The sequence below is a fragment of the Fundulus heteroclitus genome, chromosome 22 (assembly GCF_011125445.2).
Source record: "Fundulus heteroclitus isolate FHET01 chromosome 22, MU-UCD_Fhet_4.1, whole genome shotgun sequence".
NCBI lineage: Eukaryota > Metazoa > Chordata > Actinopteri > Cyprinodontiformes > Fundulidae > Fundulus > Fundulus heteroclitus.
The window spans coordinates 15321015-15345234 of record NC_046382.1 but is presented as its reverse complement, the minus strand read 5'-3'; the positions used below and the strand labels follow the sequence as shown (position 1 = coordinate 15345234).

At 39.0% G+C, this 24220-nt stretch overlaps 1 protein-coding gene across 4 annotated transcripts; it reads right to left on the bottom strand.

Moving 5' to 3' along the window:
• Positions 1 to 311: 311 nt before the first annotated feature.
• Positions 312 to 23542, bottom strand: LOC105918474 (guanine nucleotide-binding protein G(I)/G(S)/G(O) subunit gamma-4). Of its 4 annotated transcripts, none has more exons than XM_036126043.1 (3): positions 23126 to 23542; positions 21075 to 21180; positions 312 to 893 (listed from the first exon to the last, which is right to left on the bottom strand). In XM_036126043.1, exons 2-3 carry the CDS (start codon positions 21171 to 21173, stop codon positions 765 to 767), a joined length of 228 nt encoding a protein of 75 aa, XP_035981936.1. In that variant the 5' UTR covers positions 21174 to 21180; positions 23126 to 23542; the 3' UTR covers positions 312 to 764. The 4 variants fall into 4 exon arrangements, with proteins under 4 accessions (XP_035981936.1, XP_035981937.1, XP_035981938.1 ...); XM_036126044.1 differs by lacking the exon at positions 23126 to 23542 and adding an exon at positions 22973 to 23078; XM_036126045.1 differs by lacking the exon at positions 23126 to 23542 and adding an exon at positions 22652 to 22856.
• Between the last annotated feature and the right edge of the window lie 678 nt (positions 23543 to 24220).

The window sequence follows — 24220 nt, the reverse complement described above, 5'->3', positions numbered from 1 at the left end:
ATATGTCAGAGCTGCAGTCTGTAGCTTACATATCAGATGTTTTCACACCTGAATACATGGGATATAGATTCCCAGTGAGGCCTGAGTCCCAGACCACGAGTCCAAGTCAACCATGGATCTTTGAAGTGTGAGTCTGAGTCAAGTTTGAAGTTGTTTTTGTCAGACTTGAGTCACTTTTTCTACATCAAAGCGCAACCAAACAGTGAATTTTTCCGAGACTCTGCTAGAAAATTTGAAGGAGGCGTCAAATTTCAGTCGACGTTGCTACAAAATCAAAGTGCTCAACAGGTTAGAAAATCAATTATGTTCAAATTTTTTTACAAATACAAAAATTTATGCTGAATTATAAGTAAAAAGGGAAACATGTTTTTAAAAGTTTTGACACTGGGCAAATTTTCTGTTTCCTGAGGCAAGTTACGATCTAGCACGAGAAAATTCAAAAAAGAAAAAAGGGGGGAAAAAAACAAAAACAAACAAACACATCTTTCATCTCATGAAGTACTGAGCAAGGCTGTTCTCTAACAACAAAGCAATAACAAACCTATTTAACAAGACATGGTAACGCTCACTGGGTTGCCAGTTCGGTGGCTGACTCCCCCAAAAACCCTCAGCCACTAAGACAGAGCTGACCAGCAACAACAGTGTCCACCAGGCAAAACTCAACTCAACGCCTTTGATTGGCCAGTAGCTTCAGGTGTGGTGAAGACAGAGAAGAAGCCAGGCAACGCCATGCCCGCACTCAGAACAGCTCCGGCGGCGGCTCATCAGAGGATGGTGCAGAAGAACTTCTTCTCCCGGAAGGGGTTCTCGGAGGCGGGGACGGGGACGATGAGGGGGTCCTCGCGTGTGTGGGCGTCACAGTACGCCATCAGGTCTGCAGCTGCTTTGGAGACCTGGGTTGTTGACATGGAGGGAACAGATGTGCACCGGTGACCAGATGTTTGTCATCATTTTTTCAAAAGAGATTCCCCGTTTACCTAAAACCCTCACATATTTGACGTTTTTCGCCATTGTTATATTATCTACAGGACTGTCTCAGAAAATTGGAATATTGTGATAAAGTTATTTATTTTCTGTAATGCAATTAAAAAACATGAAATGTCATACATTCTGGATTCATTACAAATCAACTGAAATATCGCAAGCCTTTTATTGTTTTGATATCGCTGATTATGGCTTACAGCTTAAGAAACCCAAATATCCTATCTCAAAATATTAGAATATCGTGAAAAAGTATACTAGTAGGCTATTCAACTAATCACTTGAATCGTCTAATTAACTGGAAACACTGCAGGGTTTCCTGAGCCTTGAAAAACACTCAGCTTGGTTGAGTAAACTAAATCACAAGTATGGTAGTGGTTAAGAGACGACATAAGATTCTCACAGTAACTGGTGTACTGACCATGGCATTACTGTCCTTGATTGGCTGCCAATTCCCCTGACCTGAACCCCATAGAGAATTTGTGGGGTATTGTGAAGAAGAAGCTGAAAGACACCAGAGCCAACAATGCAAATGAGCTAAAGGCCGCTATTGAAGCATCCTGGGCATCCATGACACCTCAGCAATGCCACAGGCTGATTGCCTCCATGCCACGCCGCATTGATGCAGTAATCTGTGCAAAAGGATTCCCAACCAAGTACTGAGTGCATTAATGGACATTTTCAAATGTTTGATTTTGTTTTGCTGTTTTTTTTTACTTGGTCTGAGGAAATATTCTAATATTTTGAGATAGGATTTTTGAGTTTTCTTCAGCTGTACTCCATAATCAGCGATATTAAAACAATAAAAGGCTTGCGATATTTCAGTTGATTTGTAATGAATCCAGAATGTATGACATTTCATGTTTTTTAATTGCATTACAGAAAATAAAGAACTTTATCACAATATTCTAATTTTCTGAGACAGTCCTGTATGTAATGAAAACAACACACCAAAGCTTTAATGATTCTGCCTTTAATAGGGTGAAGAAGTCAGGGCCAGTTGTTTGAAACTTTTTAGTTATTACACTGAAGGTCCAAAACATTCTCTGCGAGAGCTGAGGAAGTTTGTTATCTCTCCCAGGGCTGCTAGAAAACTATATCACACGTGTTAACTTGAATAATTTAGTCAGACACCTGGAAGACGAATATGGAACAACCTCCAACCGATCGAGGATGTTTGAGCTGCATAATTATCCAGACGTGACAAAACAAGAGCATCAATTGTAATTTCTGGTTCAGGACAAGAGTAAATTGAGTTACGTTTCGGAACATTTTTTAAATGATAAAAGCAGGATTCAACCAGAAACTTCACATAACACCCGAGTCAAAAGGTCCAAGGATCTCCATTAAAATGTTACTTTCAGACAACCAACTTTTGGTTGAATCTATGCACTTTAGGAAAACGTGCAGTTTAGAAACTTTATTTAGGTGCAGGGAGATGAATAACTGACTATGATCTGCATATCTGCAGATTGGAGCCTAAACTTATATCTGAATGTATTTAAGACTATGATAGATCCCATTATGTTTAAGTTGCAGATGTGCAATTAAAGAGTTAATTTGCAAAAACAGATAACTCTGTTTTTATAAATAAATAAAAAAAACAACATACTTTTTATTATTTAGTTAAGGTGATACCAGTCAAACTAAAGGTTGGTGAATTTGATCAAGTAAGAGTGACATAACAACATAATGGCATCTCAAAAATATACCTTTATTAAAAAGGACCCCACCCCCCACTTACATTTTAGTTTTTTTGGCTAAAAACGGAGTTATCTGTTTTTGCAAATGAATTCTTCAATTGTTTTACCTGAGTCATTTTCACATGTTTTATTGTAAGTTTCTGTTTATTGTGACTATGTGTTGTAAATTTAAAAAAAATCCTTTCCTCACATGGATGTCATTGGAAGAACTTGGGTTGGGTTGATAACTTTTTGTAGGACAGGTGATTTAAAGAAAATCGACTATTTATTAATGGGAGAATTTATTTTCCTCCACTAAAAAAAGGGCATAATTTAATGCTATTTTTAATTGTTCAGGCATGAAAATGAGCAGGTGCAACAAAAGATAAATTACACACCTCCTACATAATAACAAGTGGATATTATCGCCAACATCTTCAATCTGATTAGGAAAGGCATCCAAACAAAAAAAGTGATTTTCTTCTCTAATAGTTCAGCTAATATGATTAAAAATAGAAGCTAAACGTTTTCATGTGACTAAATAAGAACACCAAGATTCAAAACTTTCCTGCTGGCTTTAGATATTAGCCAAAAGCTTGTTGAGAAACGTGTTTGCTTTGCACTGAAGTAGCTCAAACGTTTCTCATGCATTATTCACCAAGAGCAGAAACGCTTGCTGTTTTATGTACCTGATGTTTTAATGTGTATCGCATATATTTTGCCTCCAGGAAAAAAAACTCTCATTGCTTTCTTTAATTACCCAGGCAGAGATTGGTGATTTTATCAAAGTTAGAATTTATTGTCTTCTCATGAGGAGAGCAGCAGGGACACAGTCCCAGGAAAAGGTCTGTTCTGATCTAAACTCATCCATTCTGTTCTAACCAGACAAAACTACCCAGTCCCTTATATACCTGCATGTTTTTATGCAAGATGTCACACCCCAGTTTTTTTCTCCCTGTAGGGCAGGGGTGTCAAACATACATAAAAAAAATGTTTTTCTTTTTTTTCCCCCCAGTGTCCTGTCTGGCAATGTGGCAATAAGAATTGTTGTCTTAATGCCAAAAGGAGCTCATAAGATTTGACTTTCACAAGTGGAGCAGAACTGCTTTTGCCATAGTGCTCCGCTTGATTTCTGAATGTGAATAGTTTTATTATGATTCATGCGAGGAATATCTCAAATGATATGGACACGACAATGGGAAAGTAGGAGAGGAAAGGAAGAACAAAAAGAAAAAAGAAAATGTGAAAGAAAGAGGAGATAAAAGGAGGAGAATGATAAAACAATTATTGAAAAAAACATGTGCTTCGTTTAATTGAAAATCTGCAGTTCCTATATTGTCCACGAGGGGCGCTGTGTTTTAATCAGCAGATGGTAGCACTGAGCTTCAGATGTGGAAAATTGATTTTAAATCATTTCTTAATTTTTATCTGTTTGGTGTGTTTTGTCATGCAGGACAGTGTTTTTAAGTTCCAAAAAATGTGAATAAATGTTTTTCAACATTGTACAATCACTGTGATCAGTTCTTATGCATAATGCACAAGTAAATGTTTAACTGAGTAAAAGTAATGTTGAAATTGCACATATTTTCTTAAAAACACTGAGGTTATTCATAATATATTGTGTAAAAGTGAAATTCATTTAGTTTAAAAATCAACAACAAGTCCACTTTTATTAGTTCTATTTAATCTTGCAATGGGTTTACTCGTGTGGCCCTCTTGAGATCAGATTAAGCTGTATGCGGCCCCTAAACCAGAATGAGTTTGACACCCTGTAGGGTCTTCTGGAAATTCCCCAGGTCCCAGCAAGACATAACCAACTCTGCAGCTGCACAGGGAGTCAGTGTTTTTTGTATGTATGTATGTATGTATGTATGTATGTATGTATGTATGTATGTATGTATGTATGTATGTATGTAACTTTTATTAATCCAGGTAGATCTCATTGAGATTAAAAATGTCCTTTTCAAAGGAGACCTGGCCAAGAATGGTAGCAGACATCTGCAGACATAAAAATACATTCAAGATACAATTTTGGTAAATAACATAAAACTAACAACCTAAAATATAAGTGGAAATGAGTTAAAACATGTACAAACACAAATCTTATTTAAAAAATGGTTTAAAATGGCCTTAAACACATTAACAGAGTACAAATCCTTTCGGCTTCAAGTCCTTCTGCAGATTCTAGTCTGAGGAAGAAGCAAACTGGAACCTTATTTAGTAAAATGAACTCATCCAAAGATAATAATATTGTGATGTAATACTAATGTCACCTGTTTGATTTGTTCCAAACTCAGTTTTGATGTTTATATTTTTATCCTGCTGGAGTTTGAAAAGTCTAGCTGCTGCATTGAGGTGAAGCAGAAAAATCTGCAAGTAGCCACGCATGGTATGAATTTTGTACCATTGTTGAAAGCAAAGAGCACATTTTGTAAATGGAAATTTTGAGAGTAATTTAGCTGTTTTCTCAGATTTTATTTAAATCTATCTATCTATCTATCTATCTATCTATCTATCTATCTATCTATCTATCTATCTATCTATCTATCTATCTATCTATCTATCTTTTTCTTCAATATTTTTTTTAATATTTTATATTTTCATCTTTATTTTAAAAATCTAGAACCGACATTTTTATTGGTCCAAATGCTTGTCAAGAGCAAGAAGTGAAGAGAATGTGAGGCGTAAAATGCAATTTGGAAAAAAGGTAATTCATAAAACTCAGCCTGAAAAAGAGAAAATAATAAAAAAAATATTTGAACTTATTAAATCTGTAAAAAAAAATGAAATTAAAATGTGAAAAAATAAAATATAAACATTGAAAAAAATATAATTAGAAAAAATAAAGTCTGAAAAAACAACAACAAAGTTGTTCTCAAAAGTTTTTTTCATTAAGAAGTTTTTCAAAGTTTAATTTCTGGATTGCATTTTTTTTTTTCAAATTTCCATTTACAAAATACGCTCTTTGCCTTCAACCATTATGGAACAAAATTCACTCCATAGCCATCCATATTCACGTATTCTACCCACATAAAGCAATGCACCAGTACTACAAGCAACACAGTCCAGAAAATAAGGATTAAAGTTGCTAATTGTTTCCTTCCAAGTCGAACGCTCAGTGAACATCTTTTGACAGTGAGGCCAGACCGAATGTGAGCGCACGCTTCCAGAGGAAGGGGAGAGCGGAGGAGCAGCTGCAGCAGGGGGACGGCCAGGGCTCGGGGATCTACACGGAGGAGCGGGCCATCTGATCTCCTGCCTGCCACTTCACCTCACCCACTGCTGCTCTCAGGGGAGAAAACATCACACAAAACTCATCATCCGGCCATGTGAAGCCCTCGCTCCAGCAGCGATGCAGCACAAGGCCACGGTGTGCTGATGTTTTTTCTTTAGCAATAATTTAATGTGTATCTGTATGTCAGGCATGTATTATTTCTCTTAAAAACATTGATTGAAAGACGCTGTCGGACATTGTTACGTTCATTGGTTTGTGGGGTTCACTATTGCCGCACAATAACCAATTATTCAATGTACTATGCTCTGGATGGAGCTAGATTTTTTTTTTGTTGTTGTTGTCATGGGTGAAATAAATCACGAGGAGTCCTAAATACCAGACACTTTAGATAAGGGGTGTCAAACTCATTTTGGTTGAGGGGCCTCATACAGCTTAATCTGATCTCAAGAGGGCCACACAAGTTAACTCATTGCAAGATTAAATAGAACTAATAAATGTGGACTTGTTGATTTTTATATTAAGTTAATTTCACTTTTACACAATATATTATGAATAACCTCAGCGTTTTTAAGAAAAGTATGTGCAATTTCAACAATACTTTTACTCAGCTAAACATTTACTTGTGCATTATGCATAAGAACTGATCACAGTGATTATACAATGTTGAAAAACATTTATTCACATTTTTTGGAACTTAAAAACACTGTCCTGCATGACAAAATACATCAAACAGATAGAAATTAAGAAATGATTTGAATTTTTCCACACCTGAAGCTTAATCTGCTAATTAAAACACAGCGACCCTCGTGGACAATATAGGAACTGCATATTTTCAATTAAACAAAGTACATGTTTTTTTCAATAATTGTTTTATCATTCTTTTCCTTTTATCTTGTCCACTTGTGAAAGTCAAATCTGATGAGCTCTTTGTGGCATCTTATTGCCACATTGTCAGACAGGACACTGGGGGAAAAAAAAAAAAAAAAAAAAAAAAAATTATAATGATAATGCATTTAGCCACAGGGCCGGACTAAATTGTTCGGCGGGCCGGATATGTTTGACACCCCTGCTTTAGATCAAACATTCAGGTGTCTGCTAGAAAGCTGAAATTGAAGGAGGAATTTATTTTTCAGCATCCACATCATCCAAAGAATGGCTCCATGGGGAGGAGTTTTCAAATGGCAGAGCCAGATACTCACAACCAAATCAGAAAAAATAAAAATAAATTGGTAGATATGTGCTCAAAATCGGAAGGATTTGGAGAAGTCCTGCGAGGTAGAGTTGGCTAACTTTGCCAAATCCATACGTGGAAAAAAAAAAAAAAAAAAAAAAAAACAATCCTGCCAAAGAGGACTGAAGAACTGTGGAAATTAATCAAAAGCTGCATGTGCATACTGAGGCTACCTGGTTTTCTACTGCTTAAATGTACATACACACATTTTTTTTTGTTTGCTTTTTATTCGTATTGGACAGGATAAGTGTCACATTAAATGTGGGGAAAGTATCAAAAGTCCCAAAAAGCTGCAGCTCTAACGGCAGTGCCTGCTTTTGATTTGAACAACGTGAATTATCGTCAGGTTTTCATCGTGCAGAATTTTTTTTTACCAGGGTACCTGCCGTGCAGAGTACAGCAATTTCACAGCACAAGGTCTGTTTGCGAACTGTTGAGTTGGATTTTTCAAAATACAAAATAAGACTAAAAGCCTGCATTTTGTACACAGCCGCAGCACGGCGAGCTCAATATGCGACAGAAAACGCTCTGAAGTTAACAGTTTTTCTCTGCCTGAATTAGTTTTGTCTGACAGCTTTACAGGTTGAGGGAAACGCTATAAATGTAACGGATGTTTGTTTATCACAAATGTCTGCGATTAGGATTAAAATGGGCTGGTGAGAAGTCAGAGACATGATTCATGCTCGGTTGCTGCCTGATGCATCCTGCAGGTGTTAGCAGCTGCAGAGGAGATGTTTTCTTTAAAGACAAAAATGTTCATCACGTAAGCCAAGGTAGGCTTTAAGAAAACAGTAATTATTCATGTATCTTATCATTGAGGAATTGATTTTATATAGTTCAAAAAAGAAAATAACTCATAGGCCACAGACATTTTACCAGTCCCTTGCCTTGCTTCGGTCAGTGTAAGCTCTCCTGCTTTCTATTTATGGCTTTTGAATTGCTCTACAGTGATACGGTCCAGAAGTGATAACCTATTGAAACTAGAGCTACCCACTAAAACAGTGCAATCCTTTTTTTTGTGTGTGGAAAAGGAGACCTAAATGGAAAGCAAAGTGTCCTTCAAACAGACTCATTAAAACCTGAAACCTGGAAACCCTCTTCTGGAAAAAGTTGCATAAAAACATTTAAACCAACGTTTGGCGTCACTTGAAGAACGACAGCTCAGCTTTTAGGTAGTGACGCACCAATCAATCTGTCAGTGATATTAGATCATGATCTTACATGATTGACTCTGACCAGTGGCTGTCGTGGAAAACATTGAAATGTCAAAAACCAAAGTTCAGAAATCTTTTTTTTATTCAAGTTTATTAAATTCTTCAAAACTTAAATGTATATGTTATGCTGCTATAGGCTTAGGCTGCTGGAGGAGATCTAGATCTATTTTTCTCACTCTGCTGAGTTCTCCTACTGTTCCCCAATTTTGCATTGCTAGTTGTCATTTCAGCTTTTAACTCTTTGTTCTCTCTCTTTTTTCTTCATAGAAGGTACACCTGGTCTGGCGTTCTGTTAACTGTGACATCATCCAGAGAAGACAGATCACCCGCTACTACCATATAACATAGAAAGGATTCCTGGATCAATGCTTCTGTGCTTTTTTTGTGTCTCTTCTCTTTCTTCTCTAACCCGTTCACACTGAGCCTGGTTCTGGTTCTGCTGGAGGTTTTTCCTCCCTGTTAAAGGGGAGTTTTCCTCTCCACTGTCGCTTCATGCATGCTCAGTATGAGGGATTGCTGCAAAGCCATCAACAATGCAGACGACTGTCCACTGTGGCTCTACGCTCTTTCAGGAGGAGTGAATGCTGCTTGTCAAGACTTGATGTAATCTGCTGGATTTCCTTAGACAGGAAATCTTTTTGACCAATCTATATAATTTGATTGAATTGGACTTTGTAAAGTGCCTTAGGATGACGTGTGTTGTGAATTGGTGCTATATAAATAAACTTAAATTGAAATAATGTGCGCAAGTGATTATGATCAGAAAAGTATTTGCATCATCTTAGATATGAAGGGAAACCGGGAACTAAAGGGATTGTAAGGTATACACACTTATTTTTATAAAGGAATAAAATAAATAAAAACTCTGACTGCATATTTGTGTGGCAGGCATGTTGAAAATTGAACCCAGGATTGCCAGTGGACTATGGCTTTCCCAGTGGAGTTCGGAAATGCCAACTTCTGAGTACAAATCAATGGCAGCACTAACTTTCAAACTGGACGGTACAAACGGGCGTTGCCAAAATCAGCGTTGCTGTGTTTTCAATCAAAACAGAGTCACATAGGACAGTCGAAAAGTATTTCCTCTTCCAGTCCAAGGAGAGCATCTGCCAGGCTGAAAATAAATCAATACCAGTTCTCTGAACATCCAGAAAGTGATAAATGCTCTCTTCAGATTAGACACAATAAAGCTCTTGAAGTTCAGTGGAGACCAAAAGGGTACGCTGTGTGTAACCATTAACTTAAAACCCTGTCTGCTTGGTGCTGCAGTGTTTATTTACATGATCTGCTCCTTTTGCATGAAAACACTTAACTCATTAAGATCCCTGACAGTTTTAAATCACCGGTAAAAACAGGGCAATGTTGCTAATCATTTAGAGCTGTTTTACAAAAAATAGTTAAGACAGTAATCCGTGTTTCTATTTAATCCTTTTTTACTGTCATCAGTTGATCAGAAAGTTGAATAAAATTAGATCTTTCCTCTCTCCTATTTAAATAGTCTTAATAATAGTCGTAATAACACTTTGTCACAAGACTAGTGAAAAACACCTCTTACTACAAAGCTTAGTGTCTGGTTTATGCTTTATGTAACCCGTTTAGCTGATTATTATTTGATATAATCTACATAGAAGGCAGATACACATACATACAAATGCGAAAAGAAAATCAATGAAGATGAGAGAAGAATGAAAAAGAAGAGCAACTAATCACTTGAGGCACCAATCACTGATAAAATCTGGTAGTTCACACAAATATGGTTAAATTACAGGGGTTTTTTTCTAAAAAAAAAAAAAAAAAAAAGTAAGATCATTACCGCACTCTTAAACTGATGCTACATTGAATATAACAATAAATGTTATTTCTGTTCCGTTCTAACCTTATGATCAAATTTCCATCTTTTCGTCTGAAGTTCATACCAGCCATCAATTCTGCTGACACCATAGTTTCCTGAGAGATTACAAAGGAGTAATATATTCTGTTATTATGGCACAAAGGTATCCGGCAAAGCATCAAATGCAAAATGGCTGAAAGAAACAGAGAGAGAGAGAGAGAGAACTGCAGGACTTTCCAACAACTACTGTACATGTTTTCCGTTTGACTTTTAGGTTTCTGTGCCTTTTGCTTCAGAGGAAACATCCAGGCCTGAATGAAATCCTTGTGGGAGAACAAGTTGTGGTGAAACTGGAAGTTTGAAAGGGTGAAGTCCCTGCATACGTGCCAATAAAAGACAGAATGGCTAGAAGACATGTACATTTGTTTTCTATGGCCTAACAGAATCCAGAATTAAAGCTCCTCCTCACAGTCTGAGAGATTTGGGGGACATTTTTAATTTTTCAAGTTACAGCGGGCAAATATCACAAGCTGGGGGAAACCTGACCATAGTTTGTTCAAAACAGGGTTCAAAATAATTTAATTAAAAGGCGTGCACGATCATGCGACCAGGCAATTAATTGCAGCTTTTTATGTGTGTGTTTTGATATTTTCCCTCAAATACATTTTGTCTTCTTTCCAGTTTTACAAGAGAAATGTCACATTAAAAGAGGAAAAAAGTTGGTAAAGGGTTTTTGATTGCAAACCTTGTATAATACTTAGAAACCTGAAGTGTTACCAGGAGCTTGAGCAGTTTAAAAAAAAACAAAAAACATTTTAAATCACACACACAGCTCACCAGTAAATATCTCATTGTCCCAATGAAGATTGAAAAGTGCTGCTGGCATCAAACTACCATAGAGTAGCCAAACAGATTTAGCTGCGAAGAAACAGATTGCAAGAGCCGTATTATCACGCATGACCACCAATCTGCACACTTCTGGGTTGTTGTTTTTTTGTTCTGCTCTAACTACTGTACCGTCACTAGTTTCTTCCAGATGATCTGGTTTATATTATTTTTGTCTGCAACGCTACACCTGCGATCTGTTTGCCATTTTTCTGCAGCTAAAAAAGAAAAAGGCTTTAGAAATCCCGTGTTACATTTACGCAAACAGGGTTGCTTTAAATTATCTTCAACAAAACTGACGGTTTTATTTATTAATCGTTGAAGCCAAAGTACCAACATTAGATGCAAAGATGTGAAGCAGCAATAAGACTGAATATTCACTTAAACGACGCCATCCACTATCTGCACTGACCCAAGCACAGAAAAACAAACTATTCAAACCTGCACAAGGAGGAACGTTAACACAGTTGTCTCCTGCAACCCCCCCCCCCCCCAAAAAAAACAAAAAAACAACCTCATTATTTTTGTAATGAAACTAAGTACAGTAATTATATGAACTGCAGGCGGACTTGTGGAGAAAGCAGGAGCCCCGCAGGATGAAAAGTGGTACTGCACTGAGTGTGTCATTAGGCCCAGACTGATTGTAATTACACCAGAGCCCCATGATGGAAGGAGAGTCCGTCTAATTAGCTCAGATCGCATTCCTTTGGCTGATTGAGCAATTAATGAGAATGTGGTGATCCCTGCTCTTTCCACTGATACCTACCAGACACCCCACCCCCCATCAGACCCCTTAATTAAATTTACGAGATCGCCAAAACTCTCTGTTTCCTCTGTGGTTTTTACAAGTCTTCAGAGGCACACCATTAGTTAAGGGGTTTCGCTGAAGAGTCACTCAGATACTCGCGTTTAAAGAGTCAAGTGGTGTGACTACCACAATATCCCCCCCGCTAATATATGAACACAGGAACTTTTAATGTAATGCTCAGTATTTGTCCTTTAAAATGTTTTTTTTTGTCATTATTATAGGTAAAAAAGAGAAATGTAAGAAGCAAACTGAGGAAACCTACTCCCGTAGCGAGATTGTCTTGTGATAAATACCTTATTTTAATTTTCCTATATGGTACGGTGGGTCATGATTTTCTTTAGATAACACAAAGGTTCATGTTTTATTAATGCAACCTGTCTCTATTGATGCCAGATGCAACCCTGATTTATTAAAGTCAATCAAGCGATTATGATATCCTCCTTATAACTGCACTGGCACACAGATGCAACCAGCTTCTCCACTGCAAAAACAGAACTAGAAATAAGTAAAATGTTCTTAAAATTTGAGTATTTGTCCTTGATTTGAGCAGGTAAATAAGATGATTTGCCAATGGAATAAGACTTTTGCACTTAAAATAGGAACAATTCATCTTCATCATCTTAATTTAAGTGCAGTATGTCTAATTATCCTATTTTAGGGGTCGAAATACTCATTCCATTGGCAGATAATCGTATTTACTTGCTCAAATCAAGGATAAATACACTAACTTGAAGAACATTTGACTTATTTTTAGAACTGTTTTTGCAGTGCCTGAAAAAAAAAAGTGCCTTTATGCTTTAAAATCCTCAGCAACAGGCAGTGCAGCTGTGCTCAACCTCACGTCCTGCCCTGACCATCAACACTGGAGCTCCACAGGGCTGTGTCCTTAGTCCATTCTTATTTTCACCTATTGTTACGCTGTAAATCAGTTCATTCACTTCTGAACTAACTCTATAAAAAGCATGTGTGTTCAAAAAAGTGGATACGTCTCTGTCAACCAACTTGCCTGTTGTGTAGATCAACAACTCTGTTAGCAGGTAAAAGTTGGATTTGACTCCTTGCACAGCGGTAGAGTTATGTTGAACACAATGTACAACAGAATCACTCCCATCGATTCTCTGTCATTGCAGAAGACTACCATGTCCCATTGTTGGGACGGCGTGTTCAGGATGAAGTGCGGTGTTAGCTTTCTGCCACACGTACCATTTTGGCCAAAAAGATTGACTTTGGCCTCATCTTGACTAGATCCACCTTCTTTCAGATGGTTGCTGTGTCACACGGAGAAGCTGCAAATACCTAAAGAGCAATTTTCTCTCCTGGGCAAATACACCAACACACACTTAGACATAATAAAAAACCAAATAGAGATGTTTTTTTTTTAAATTATATAAATGTCATTTACTTAAAGCAGGGGTGTCAAACTCATTTTGGTTTAGGGGCTGCATACAGCTTAATCTGATCTCAAGAGGGCCACACGAGTAAACTCCATTGCAAGATTAAATAGAACTAATAAAAGTGGACTTGTTGTTGATTTTTATACTAAATGAATTTCACTTTTACACAATATATTATGAATAAACTGAGTGTTTTTAAGAAAATATGTGCAATTTCAACAATACTTTTACTCAGTTAAACATTTACTTGTGCAGTATGCATAAGAACTGATCACAGTGATTGTACAATGTTGAAAAACATTTATTCACATTTTTTGGAACTTAAAAACACTGTCCTGCATGACAATATACATCAAACAGATAAAAATTAAGAAATTATTTAAAATCAATTTTCCACATCTGAAGCTCAGTGCTACCATCTGCTGATTAAAACACAGCGCCCCTCGTGGACAATATAGGAACTGCAGATTTTCAATTAAACGAAGTACATGTTTTTTTTCCAATAATTGTTTTATCATTCTCTTCCTTTTATCTCCTCTTTCTTTCACCTTTTCTTTTTTTCTTCTTGTTCTTCCTTTCCTATCCTACTTTCCCATTGTAGTGTCCATATCATTTGAGATATTCCCCACATGAATCATAATAAAACTATTCACATTCATAAATCTAGCGGAGCACTATGGCGAAAGCCGTACTGCTCCACATGTGAAAGTCAAATCTGATTAGCTCTTTTTGGCATTATTTTGAATAATGATAATGCATTTAGCCCGGACTAAATTGTTCGGTGGGCTAGAACCGGCCTGCGGGCCGTATGTTTGACACCCCTGACTTAAAGCAAATCAAGTAGCCAACTTGAGTAACTCTAAAAGTATTTAGGAATGGAAAAAAAAACATTGATTAATTCAGTTCATTAAACATTTTTCAGCTGTGATGCAATGATTTTTCTTCACAACAGTGTAAGAACTCACATTAGGCATGAGCATAACGTGTGAAAAACACGACACGACAAGCAGCTGGTTTATCGAGGCAGCAGGCGACAGTCACGTCACTGTCTAATTAACGCTTTGTTTTCACTTTGACGCACAAGTCTAACAAAAATTCAGATGTATTACTCAGATCTTCCGTTTTGCTTCAAACAGCCTCTGTGTTGATAGAAGGAGGATTTCTAGGCCCAGCTAGGATGCTGTGTGTACGGTCAGCCTCGGGGAAGGGTGGAAATGATTCCCGGAGCACACGAGGAGCCTTCTGAACGACACGGTCATTTCAGCTGCACAAGAAGCCCTTTACAAAAACCTGTTAGGACCTTCTATCTAATAAACTGAAATTGCAAAAGTCGCAGTCATGGGGCTAACCTCAACTTTAAAGAAAGAAATTAGGCTTTATAAGCTTTTGTGTGTTCTTTGCTCCATCTGGGATGTTTTAATCTCTGTGACTTTCAGTGCTGAAGTTTGGGGGTACGAGATGACGAGGACCCAAAATTACCCAAAGTGAACGAAAACAGACGCTGGAAGTGGTTCAGAAAGAAAATGTCGATTTACATGCAAGAACAAATATTTGAGGCGCTTCTTTTATTCATCTATATCTGTTTGTTAACTTACTGATGGGCGATTATGGCTTCGTGACTGCATATCCTGTGTCCTCTGACAGTAAAGCAAATTGATTGACTGATAGATGGGTTGAATTTATTTGCTAAAAGCACAACTCAACGCAACATTAGCCTTTCCATGACCACAGTCAAGTATCGTCAGTATAAGAAAGCCAGGAGGGCTTATTTCTATCGTGATCCTTCAGCTACTCAACACCCAAAACAAACATACAGGTTTAAAAATGGCTATATACATATAAAAATATCAAAAATAAATAAAGCAAAAAAAAATAAAAATAAAAAATAAACATAGAATATAGGAAACTACCCAGAACATTCAGGAAAGTTGTTTGGAAATCAAACAAATATTTAAATAAAATTACATATTAGTAAATTTAGGTACAAATCCAAAATAATAAGAGTACAAAATAATAAGAATAAATATTCTAAAACTGTACAAAACTATTTTTATGTAGTATGCACAAACAAGTTATTTTCCTTATTATAACAAGTTTTTTTTAACTTGATGCCATGTTGAGTTGACAAGACTTCAGGCTCTGTCTGTAGAGACAGCTCGGTTATCTCAGTTTCTGGGAACGTTTGTTATTTTAAGATAAAATTATGTGAAGCTTGATGTGTAATTGAAGGAATTTAATCACAACAGTACTTATTTTCCGAAAAAAAAAAAGGTTTCAACAATTTATGTCAAAATAATAATTCACCCTTTATTTCTCGTGATGAAAACGTTCTTATCTTGACATAAACTCAACTCTAGTTTTTTTTTTGTTAGAATAACCATTTAATTATCTCATTAGTCCTGGCGGTGGTCAGAGGACCTGGTGGCGCTGATGCATGGCAGCCTCGCCTCTGTCAGTCTGCCCCAGGGCAGCTGTGGCTACTAACACAGCTCACCACCGTCAGGGTGTGAATGGGTGAATGACCGACTGTAGTGTGAAGCACTTTGGGCTCATCAGACTAGTTAAAGCGTTATACAAGTACAAGCCATTTACCATTATTTTCAGATTTAAAGGCTTTAATTCATTAGATAAAGGGTTAATATCAGATCAGAATATGCACTGTGGATCAATGCATTTCTGTTATAGACATTATACTGCACCTGAGTGTCATTAAATCAGGTTTAAAACAAAGTTATTGCTCATTGTTTCATTGTAATCCGCCTTTGACCTCAAAGATGACATCTGGTCCTCGAAATAATGCCAGTGAAGTAATGATTTTAACAAAATTACAAGTTTATTCACATAATTTACGGCTGTCTTGAACAGGATTAGCTGATCTGTCTGAATGTTGCCCAACTTCTTTGAGCAATCTAGTAGGGAATATCTAAATATCTATATAAAAGGGAATATCTTTTATGCTCTGGAAAATGGAAATCATTAAGAATTTTTTTTTTTACTTTTTTAAACCTAGAATATTTTTTTCCAAACTTCAGTTTGTGGCTTTTTCTTCAAGACAATTTTTTTCTGTGTACAAACAGGAGCTGTCCATAAGTGGACCATTGATGCCAACCATTCAGTTAGGAAACGTTTTATTAGCAATTGACAATCTTTTATTATTACCGAAGCGTCTGCTATGAGTTTAGTAAATCTCATTCAAGTTTTATTTTAACCTGATTATGGGTCATAATTAGGCATCGCCTGGTTTCTGGGATCAAGGTATTCAAAGGTTTCAACCAGTTCTGGTTTAATTACTATAAGAAAAAATATGAATCACAATAAAATGCTTTTAATCAGAGGCCAGAGAAAACACTGTAGTGATCAATGTTGTCTCTGAACGGCTGGTGTATCTGCAGCTGAGCACTGACGGTCAGCTGGCTGAAAAGGGCCACTCTGCTTTCCCCTCGTTTACAAGAAAGTAGAATTAAGCTGTTTACCAGAAATACTTCTATGTTTAAAACACAGAAGCATCACCCATAAAAAGAGTAAATTTAGCTAATTATTATTTCTATGTTTTAGCAAGCAATAAAACTCCAGTGGGAATATATATTGTATCGGTTTTAATGTAAAGCAGCCAGATCCACGTTTTGCTTTATTTTTGTGTAAATGTGAAATTTTAGTATTTTTAATGAAGGTTGAGAATCTGATAACGGCCCTGTGTCCTCTCATAATCTGTCACATTTAAAAAAAATGTCCAGAAAGTAGCGTAAAATCAATTTAAAAGAGGGCTGCATGGTCATTGCCTTGCAGCACGCAGGGTTGTGGGTTTGAATCCTGGTCACACAGAGTCTCCGTGCACCCCAATCCGTACTTTCTGCCCGGGTACTCGAGATTCTTCCCGCAGTCCAAACAACATGACGGTTAGCCGTCTATTTTATCAGGGTGCACCCCACCTCACTGCAAGCACAAGCCGGTAAAGGCAATGAATGGATGGATAAATTACAAGTGAGACTTGAGCATATTTAAGATTACCCTAACATATTTTTTAATAATATGAGCTCACAGGCACAAAGATTGTGCAAAATGGATGGAGGGATGGGGCAAAATCGCAACGGCCGGATCCAAACTGGTGAGGGGGGGGGGGGGCAATTAACACGAGTACCAACATTTAATAAAGCTGCAGTTATATGACAAAAACCTTTATCTGCTCCAGGAGGAAGTTATTAAGATAGGTCTTATTAGACGGTCACAAGTTTTAAACAGAAACATATGAGTTTGATGATTAAAAAAATAGATGCCATTTCCCGCCTCTGTTGGTTTATGTCGTTCTAATCTTCGATCAAACAAGTTGGCTCCAAAACGGAGGTGGATTTATGAGCTCCAAATCAAATTATTCCAGTTTGATTATTGGATTTGTGTACTCCAACCAGGTCTCGAAGACAAGGAGATAAATTAAATAAAGCGCAAAAAAAAAAAAAACATGGAGGACGGAGCAGACGGAAAAACTGGACCAGGCTGAGGTAAGGAAGACCTTCTAGTAACTACAGCCCAGTTAAAAAGTGTTTCTCCTGTTTTTGCTTTCTCATCGTTACAACATTTATATCAGACAAGGATAATTTTAAGTACTTGGGGAAAAAAAATTCAAGAAATCCCTTAAACAGAACTTTTCTGACAAGGTTAAAGAACGGAAGAGGGTTACAAAGTCATTTCTAAGGATACAATATTAGAAACACAGTAAGAATCATTTTCCCCAAACGCTGAGCTGCCAAAATTACTGCAGGAGCAAATCAACAAATCATCCAGGATTGCTGGTGAAGATTCTCAGTCATCCAGGTCATGGTCATTCCAAAAAAAGGTAAAAAGCAAAGCAACTGTGACAACTATGACAACTCTGCTGTCCACTTACACCTTAAGGACAAAGGACACTCTTTTGAGGACCAAAATTTTCCTATTTTGGACAAAGAAGACAGATGGTTTGAAAGGGGTGTGAAGGAAGCCATCTACGTTAAGAGAGAAAAAACAACTTTGAACAGAGGAGGAGGCCTTAGGTTACAACTCTCAAAAACTTACAACTCAGCTATAGGGTTAATTCCAGCCAACCATCACCTTAACTCTCACCCTCACTTGGGTGATCAAAACATTGTTCCTTTAAGCCAAGCCAATAACGACCATGACGACTCCTCGTTACAGAGGAGTGGACCAGTTTCGGTTCAATCTGCTGGCTTAATGTCTTTAACGACTGCCCATTACTAAGGGGTGGACCTGTTTCTGTTGAATTTGCATGTTATCTAAGCCATTACAAGGCCTTTGTTTGGGCAGTAGTATAAAGCTTGGTACTCATCATTACTCCAGACTTTTTGAATTGAGAAAGCTTCCTGGAGACGAAGCAAAACGTCTTCAGCTACGGAAAACAAGTCCAGTTGCTTTGTTTTTTACTTTTTATTGGAAAAATCATCCAGGATGACACAAAGGAGCCCAGAACAATATCTTAAGCACAGCAGCCTCTTAATGCCTAAAAACAACAACAGCTAAAAAAACAAACAAAAGGAGTGAAGGTTCTGGAGTGGCCTAGTCAAAGTTTGGCCTTAAACGTGACGTTCATGCTCCCAACCACCTCAGGATGACCTTAAATAATGAAATTATTTGGATGAGCTGAAACATTTCGGTGTGACGACAAAGCAAAACAACCGTGAGTTAACGCAGCACTGCGTGTGTTTCTGCCTTCGTTGCTCCGCTGCTTACTGGGAGAGACGCTTTAGCTGCAACGAATGGGACCTAAAAGGAGCGTGAGCAGTTGTGCTCCGAAAAACCTGAGGAGATTGTCGTCCTGAACGCTGGAACTTCCTTTCATGGCGATCCAATTATAGAGAAGACTGAGACTCGCAGGTCTTTGCTGGTTCAGCTCTCCATATGGTAGGTACGAGCGAGCAGTGTGAATCCTGTCATCGTGCAATCTGGAAACTTGTAGGCATCAGCGTCAGCAGACCAAGCAACCGAGGAGCAACCCACAGCTTCAGATGTGTAAACAGACTGACATATGCGCCCAGAGTGAGTATGAGATTAGATCAGCCTGATATGAAAACGTCCACCGCCTGGCAGCCAATATCAATGTTTACCTTCGGCCATGGAGCGGTCGTCCGCCGTACTTAGTAACACTTGCTCTGCAGCCATTTTGTCAAGGCTCCCTTTGACAATATTGGACCAAGTCCAGCTGATAATTTAAACCCAATACGTGCAGAAAAAACAGCGCCCAGGTTTAAAGTACCTGAATTTTTTTTCTGGAGCGGTTTCATAATATACTAGAATGAGAAACAGCACAGAGCAGCGTATTGTGGAAATCAACATAATTACTGGACAGAGCAGATTTATGATTAAAGAACTATGTTGTTCGGTGTGGTCAAACAGATTTAACCTGATAGGTGGATATAGTCCATACATCTCATTAAACGTTTATCCAGACAAGCATTTAGCTGTAATAATCAGGTATTAGAGCAACTTCTCTGAGCTATCTCTATAGCTATGGTGCTGTTGGCTTAGGCTGGTGACAGACATACTGGCCCCTCATCCTCCCCTTGCTATTTTCTCCTACTACTCGCCATTTATGTATCATTTGTGATTATTGTTGCCATTAACTTTAAGCTTTCTTTTTTTTTCTCATATGTTTAGTCCACCTTGGGGCTTCTGTGTTTGGCATCATCTTTTTCCTGGAGGGGGCGTCTGACAGCTATAGCTGTCAACAACTTTCTCTTCTATCATTGTTTTTTTTTAGTTTTCCCCTAGTAGGAACTCCTCATAATGTGACCCTGTGTTTAGTGATGTTTTCGTCCTGGATTGCTGGAGCTGTTGCTGCCATTATCTTTGTGAACTTTCTTGATTTATTTATTTATTTATTTTATTCATTTGCCGCTTCTTTTTTCCCCAATAATTTGAACTCCTCGCCACATGGATCTGTGTTCCTGAGCGGAGGCCTTGGCAGAGCTATTACTGCCTCTAACTTTGTGTACTTTCTTCATTTTTCTTTCCATAAAGAGTATTTCCTGCCCATTAACTCTGTGTTTAGCTCTGTCTCTTCCCTAGATGGGGTGCCCGATGGAGCTATAGTTGTCTTTAACTATGTGTAATTTCTTTTTTCTATAGAAAGTACTGCTTCCTCTGACATTCTTTGTTTTCCTGGACAGAATCGTTGATAATTATTGTTGCACTCACCACCCTTCAGTTCTCTGTATAGCAGAATCTCTTTTTTGGACCGAGTCACTGACAATGCTGTTTACTTTCTAATTTTTTTTTTTTTTTTTTTACAAAAATACTCTTTGACTCTGTTTTTAGCTGAATCTCTTTCCTGGACAAAGTCACAGAGAGGTATTGTTGCCATTTGTTTTGTTTCTTTTCATAGAAAGTTTTTCTTGTTCAGAGACTAAATGTTAAGTTGCCTCTCTTTCCTGGCAGGAGTTAGCAATGGAGATTGTTTGTCTTTAAATTTGTGTGCGTCCTTTATATTTCTTTTTGAATAGAAAGCAGCACCTGCTGAGTGATCCTGAGTTTAGCTGCCATCAATATATTGACAGAGGTTTTGCTGCCATGATCATTGGCTGCTCATACTTCACCACTTTCTTGCTTAGGATCCATTTTTTTTGCAAAGTCAATGTTTATTTGTTGCCATAAGAACAGCCACTACTTAATTAAACTGAAATGAATGATATTGCTGCTAGTACTTGGTGTCTATACAACATTTTTGGAGGCTCTTTTTTAACTGTGAGCAAGAGGACCCTGATGCGTCTAAAGCTTCCAGGTGAAGCACGGAGTGAAAAAGCTGCTCAAACGCAGAATAAAACGTTACCTTTATCCTGTCCATGCAGGCCTCCATCTTCAGCTGCTCCACTGCTTTCCTGGCTTGGGAGATGCTGGCTGTGCTGTTGTTGGCGATGCTGTCCTTCATGGTGTGCCTGTGACGGACAGCAGAGGGAGAGAACAGGTGAGCGGTAAACTTGGGGGCTGCACAATCTGTCCCGCTACCTGGAGTCGCCATTTTTTTTTTTTTACAAGTAAAAAAATGTAAAATTCAGCAGCTCATTTTATGCAGCCGCCTTTAATCTGACATCCCTAAAAGTCCAGTGCAACCAATCACCTTCTGACGTCACCAATTTAGTAAATAGAGTTCATCTGTGAGCAAAACAGCTTCATGGACACCAAGGAGCACAGCGGACATGTCAGGGAGGCAGCTCCGGGGAAGTTTAGAGCGGGTTTAGGTTATAAAACATTACCCCAAACTTTAAAAGATCACACAAAGTGCTGTTTATCCATCGCCTGGAAATGTAAAGTAAATGGCACACCGGCAGAAAATACAGCTGCACCTCTAAAACTGACGGGTGGGCACAGTTGAGCATCAATCAGAGAAGCTGCTGAGAAGCACATTGCCAACTTTGGAGGAGCTGCAGAGATCCACAGCTCCTGTAAGTCATTCACTATAAATACTGTCTTTATAGATGAGTGGAATGAAGAGGGGGGGGGGGGGGGGGACCCCACAAGAAGTCCTATTTTCATCCCACAAGCCATGCAGGGGATGCTGAAAAAATGTGGAAAAAGATGCTTTTGGTCAGATGAAATAAAAACTTACATTTTTGGTCTGCATGCAAGACGCTATGCATGGCAAGAAACTTGGTCACAGTTGATGTGAAGGTGGACGGAGCCACATGCAGGGCGATGGTGGGCGAAAAGCTGTTAGAAGCCATCAAAAGCATTACACACCTTCAAGCAGGACCACGAACCTGAACAATGGCTGTGTTAGAATGGCCCAGTCAAAGCCCAGACCTAAATCTAACCGAGAATCTGTGACAAATCTTAAAAAAAAACAACAACATTCAATCTGAGTAAGCTTAGGGTATTTAGTAAATAGGAGCACACAAAAAAAACGTCAATCTCGTTGCAAAGCAGTACCTAACACACATGAATGCAACGCTTTCAGGCTGGTAGAAAACTTGGGAAAACAATGAATCGGATTCCCAGCTCTGCACACCAAACGTCAATTCAACACACGAAGGGAAAACATCAAGGGGTGTGAATACTTCTGAAAGTAAAGTGCTCTCATTCTGACCCCCCCATCAGCGCTGAATTGGCCCAGTTTGGCAGCAACAGCAGGGGAGAGGAGGAGGCAGCTGACCATAGATGTGTTTCATAAGGAGGTGCATGAAGATATGAAGCGTTTCAGAGATGCAGGGTTGCAGCAGGATGCATTCTCCCTGTTTTTTATTTATTAGTGTTTCATTTCCACCCCATCAAATCGAAATAACTCAGATATAATAAAGCAGATGTGCTGCAGCGAGAGGTGGAGTATTTCATTTCTAGTGCATCGCCTTTTTTTAAAGGGGGGGGGGGGGGGGGGGTTTTGTGATTAATTTGTAGCTTCTGATCACACACCCTCGCACGAAGCTACCAGGCCTTTAGGTTTCCCTTCAGTCCGCGCGTCCTGGGGCTTTCATCCGGCTGTAATTCCAGCCTCCGATCGCCCGTGTGCCGTTTTTATCCAAATGCGCCGATGCTGACTGTAGATTCAAATCTGTCAAAGCGAGACGCGGGCGGGCGCCTCTCCTTATTTCTAAGGAGACAAAACCAGAGCTGCGGCCCTGCTCAGAACTGAAAAGCCCACGCCACGAATCAGCCAAGAAAAAAATCTGGGATTTAGGAGTAAAAATAAATGAATTAAACTCGACTGAGCAGACATCTATGCAGGCTTCCTACCTGAGACGTGCCAATGCGTTTCCAATTTGGAGAATTCCGGGTTGACTCCACCCAACAACCCCAACGCGCGCGCACACACACACGCACACACACAGACACGCGCGCACAGAAGATGTGTAAGAATTAATGAAACGATAGGAAGGAAATCCCAACCTCGCTTCTCCGAGCTCTCCGAAAGGACGAAAATCCGCGCAATGGTGTCGCCTCAGCCGGGTTCCGACGCGATCCGAGCGGTCAGGTGTCGGTGCGCTGCGCGGCTGGACCTGGAGAGATGTTACGCAGGCGGCAGAGGGGGGAAACCTCGGCGTGACGGAGGGATCTGTGATGCTGCGAGTGCGGGGCAGGAGAGGCAGCAGCGACGGCGCGTTTCCACTGGACAAACTGGCCTCCTACTCTAATTAGAAGATGACGGGCTGGCTTTTCCTTTTTTTTCCCCGTCTTCTTTTTCTTTTTTTTTCTTTTTTTTTTTTTGCTCCCCTCCCTGATTTACCGCTTGGGAAAGGCGTCACAGATCTGCAAGGCTTCCCCGTTTCATTTTTACATCAGCTTTGACATCACCGGGTCCTCCCCGCAGCAGCAGCAGCAGCGGCGGCGGACGGGCCTCACCCAGTTTTAACGACAGCCCCCCTTCAGAGGAACATTCTTGGATTAATAACTAGGTTTTTAATCATGCGTTTGTTAATACCCTCCCCGGTAGAGATGCGCAGCAAGCATTTAAATAAATAAATAAATAAATTCGTCTTTAATTGCAGAAACACCCAACATTTGTGCATGCACATTATCTCTCCTGCTCACCTCACCGGTCATCCTAAGGAGTTGGAAGACCCCCTCTGGGGATCTGACGCCCATGAGATCAGACAGATTTTTCATTGTGTTCATAATTTTGTCTGATGAGCCACTTATGTGCTGATTTTTCTATGTTTTGGATCGTTATCGACCCAGTTTAAGGTTCGATTAGGGCCCACAGCATCACAGGCTCTCCATCGTACTCGGCTCCGGAGTTCTCGTTGTTCAAAAAGTTCAATCTTTGTCTCGTCCGTCCAAAAGACACGGTTATAAACGTCACATGGTTTACGTTTGCCAACTCGAGAAAGTAAAGGTAGCTTTTTGCATAACTCCCTAACTGCTGGTGGCCACGTGTGGCATTTCTAGTGACCTGGTGACCCCAAAGTTGCCCCCTCTGCCGCACAGCGGGTTGTTTTTACCTCCCTTACCATCCTGCACTCTGTGCAAGATGAATATGGGTCC

Bases quoted from the DNA above. Each gene is read 5' to 3' on its own strand.
- LOC105918474 (XM_036126043.1), bottom strand. From the start codon at position 21,173: ATGAAGGACAGCATCGCCAACAACAGCACAGCCAGCATCTCCCAAGCC. The intron at 894-21,074 runs GTAACGTTTTAT...TCAACAACCCAG, and splicing joins CCTGCATGGACAGGATAAAG to GTCTCCAAAGCAGCTGCAGA.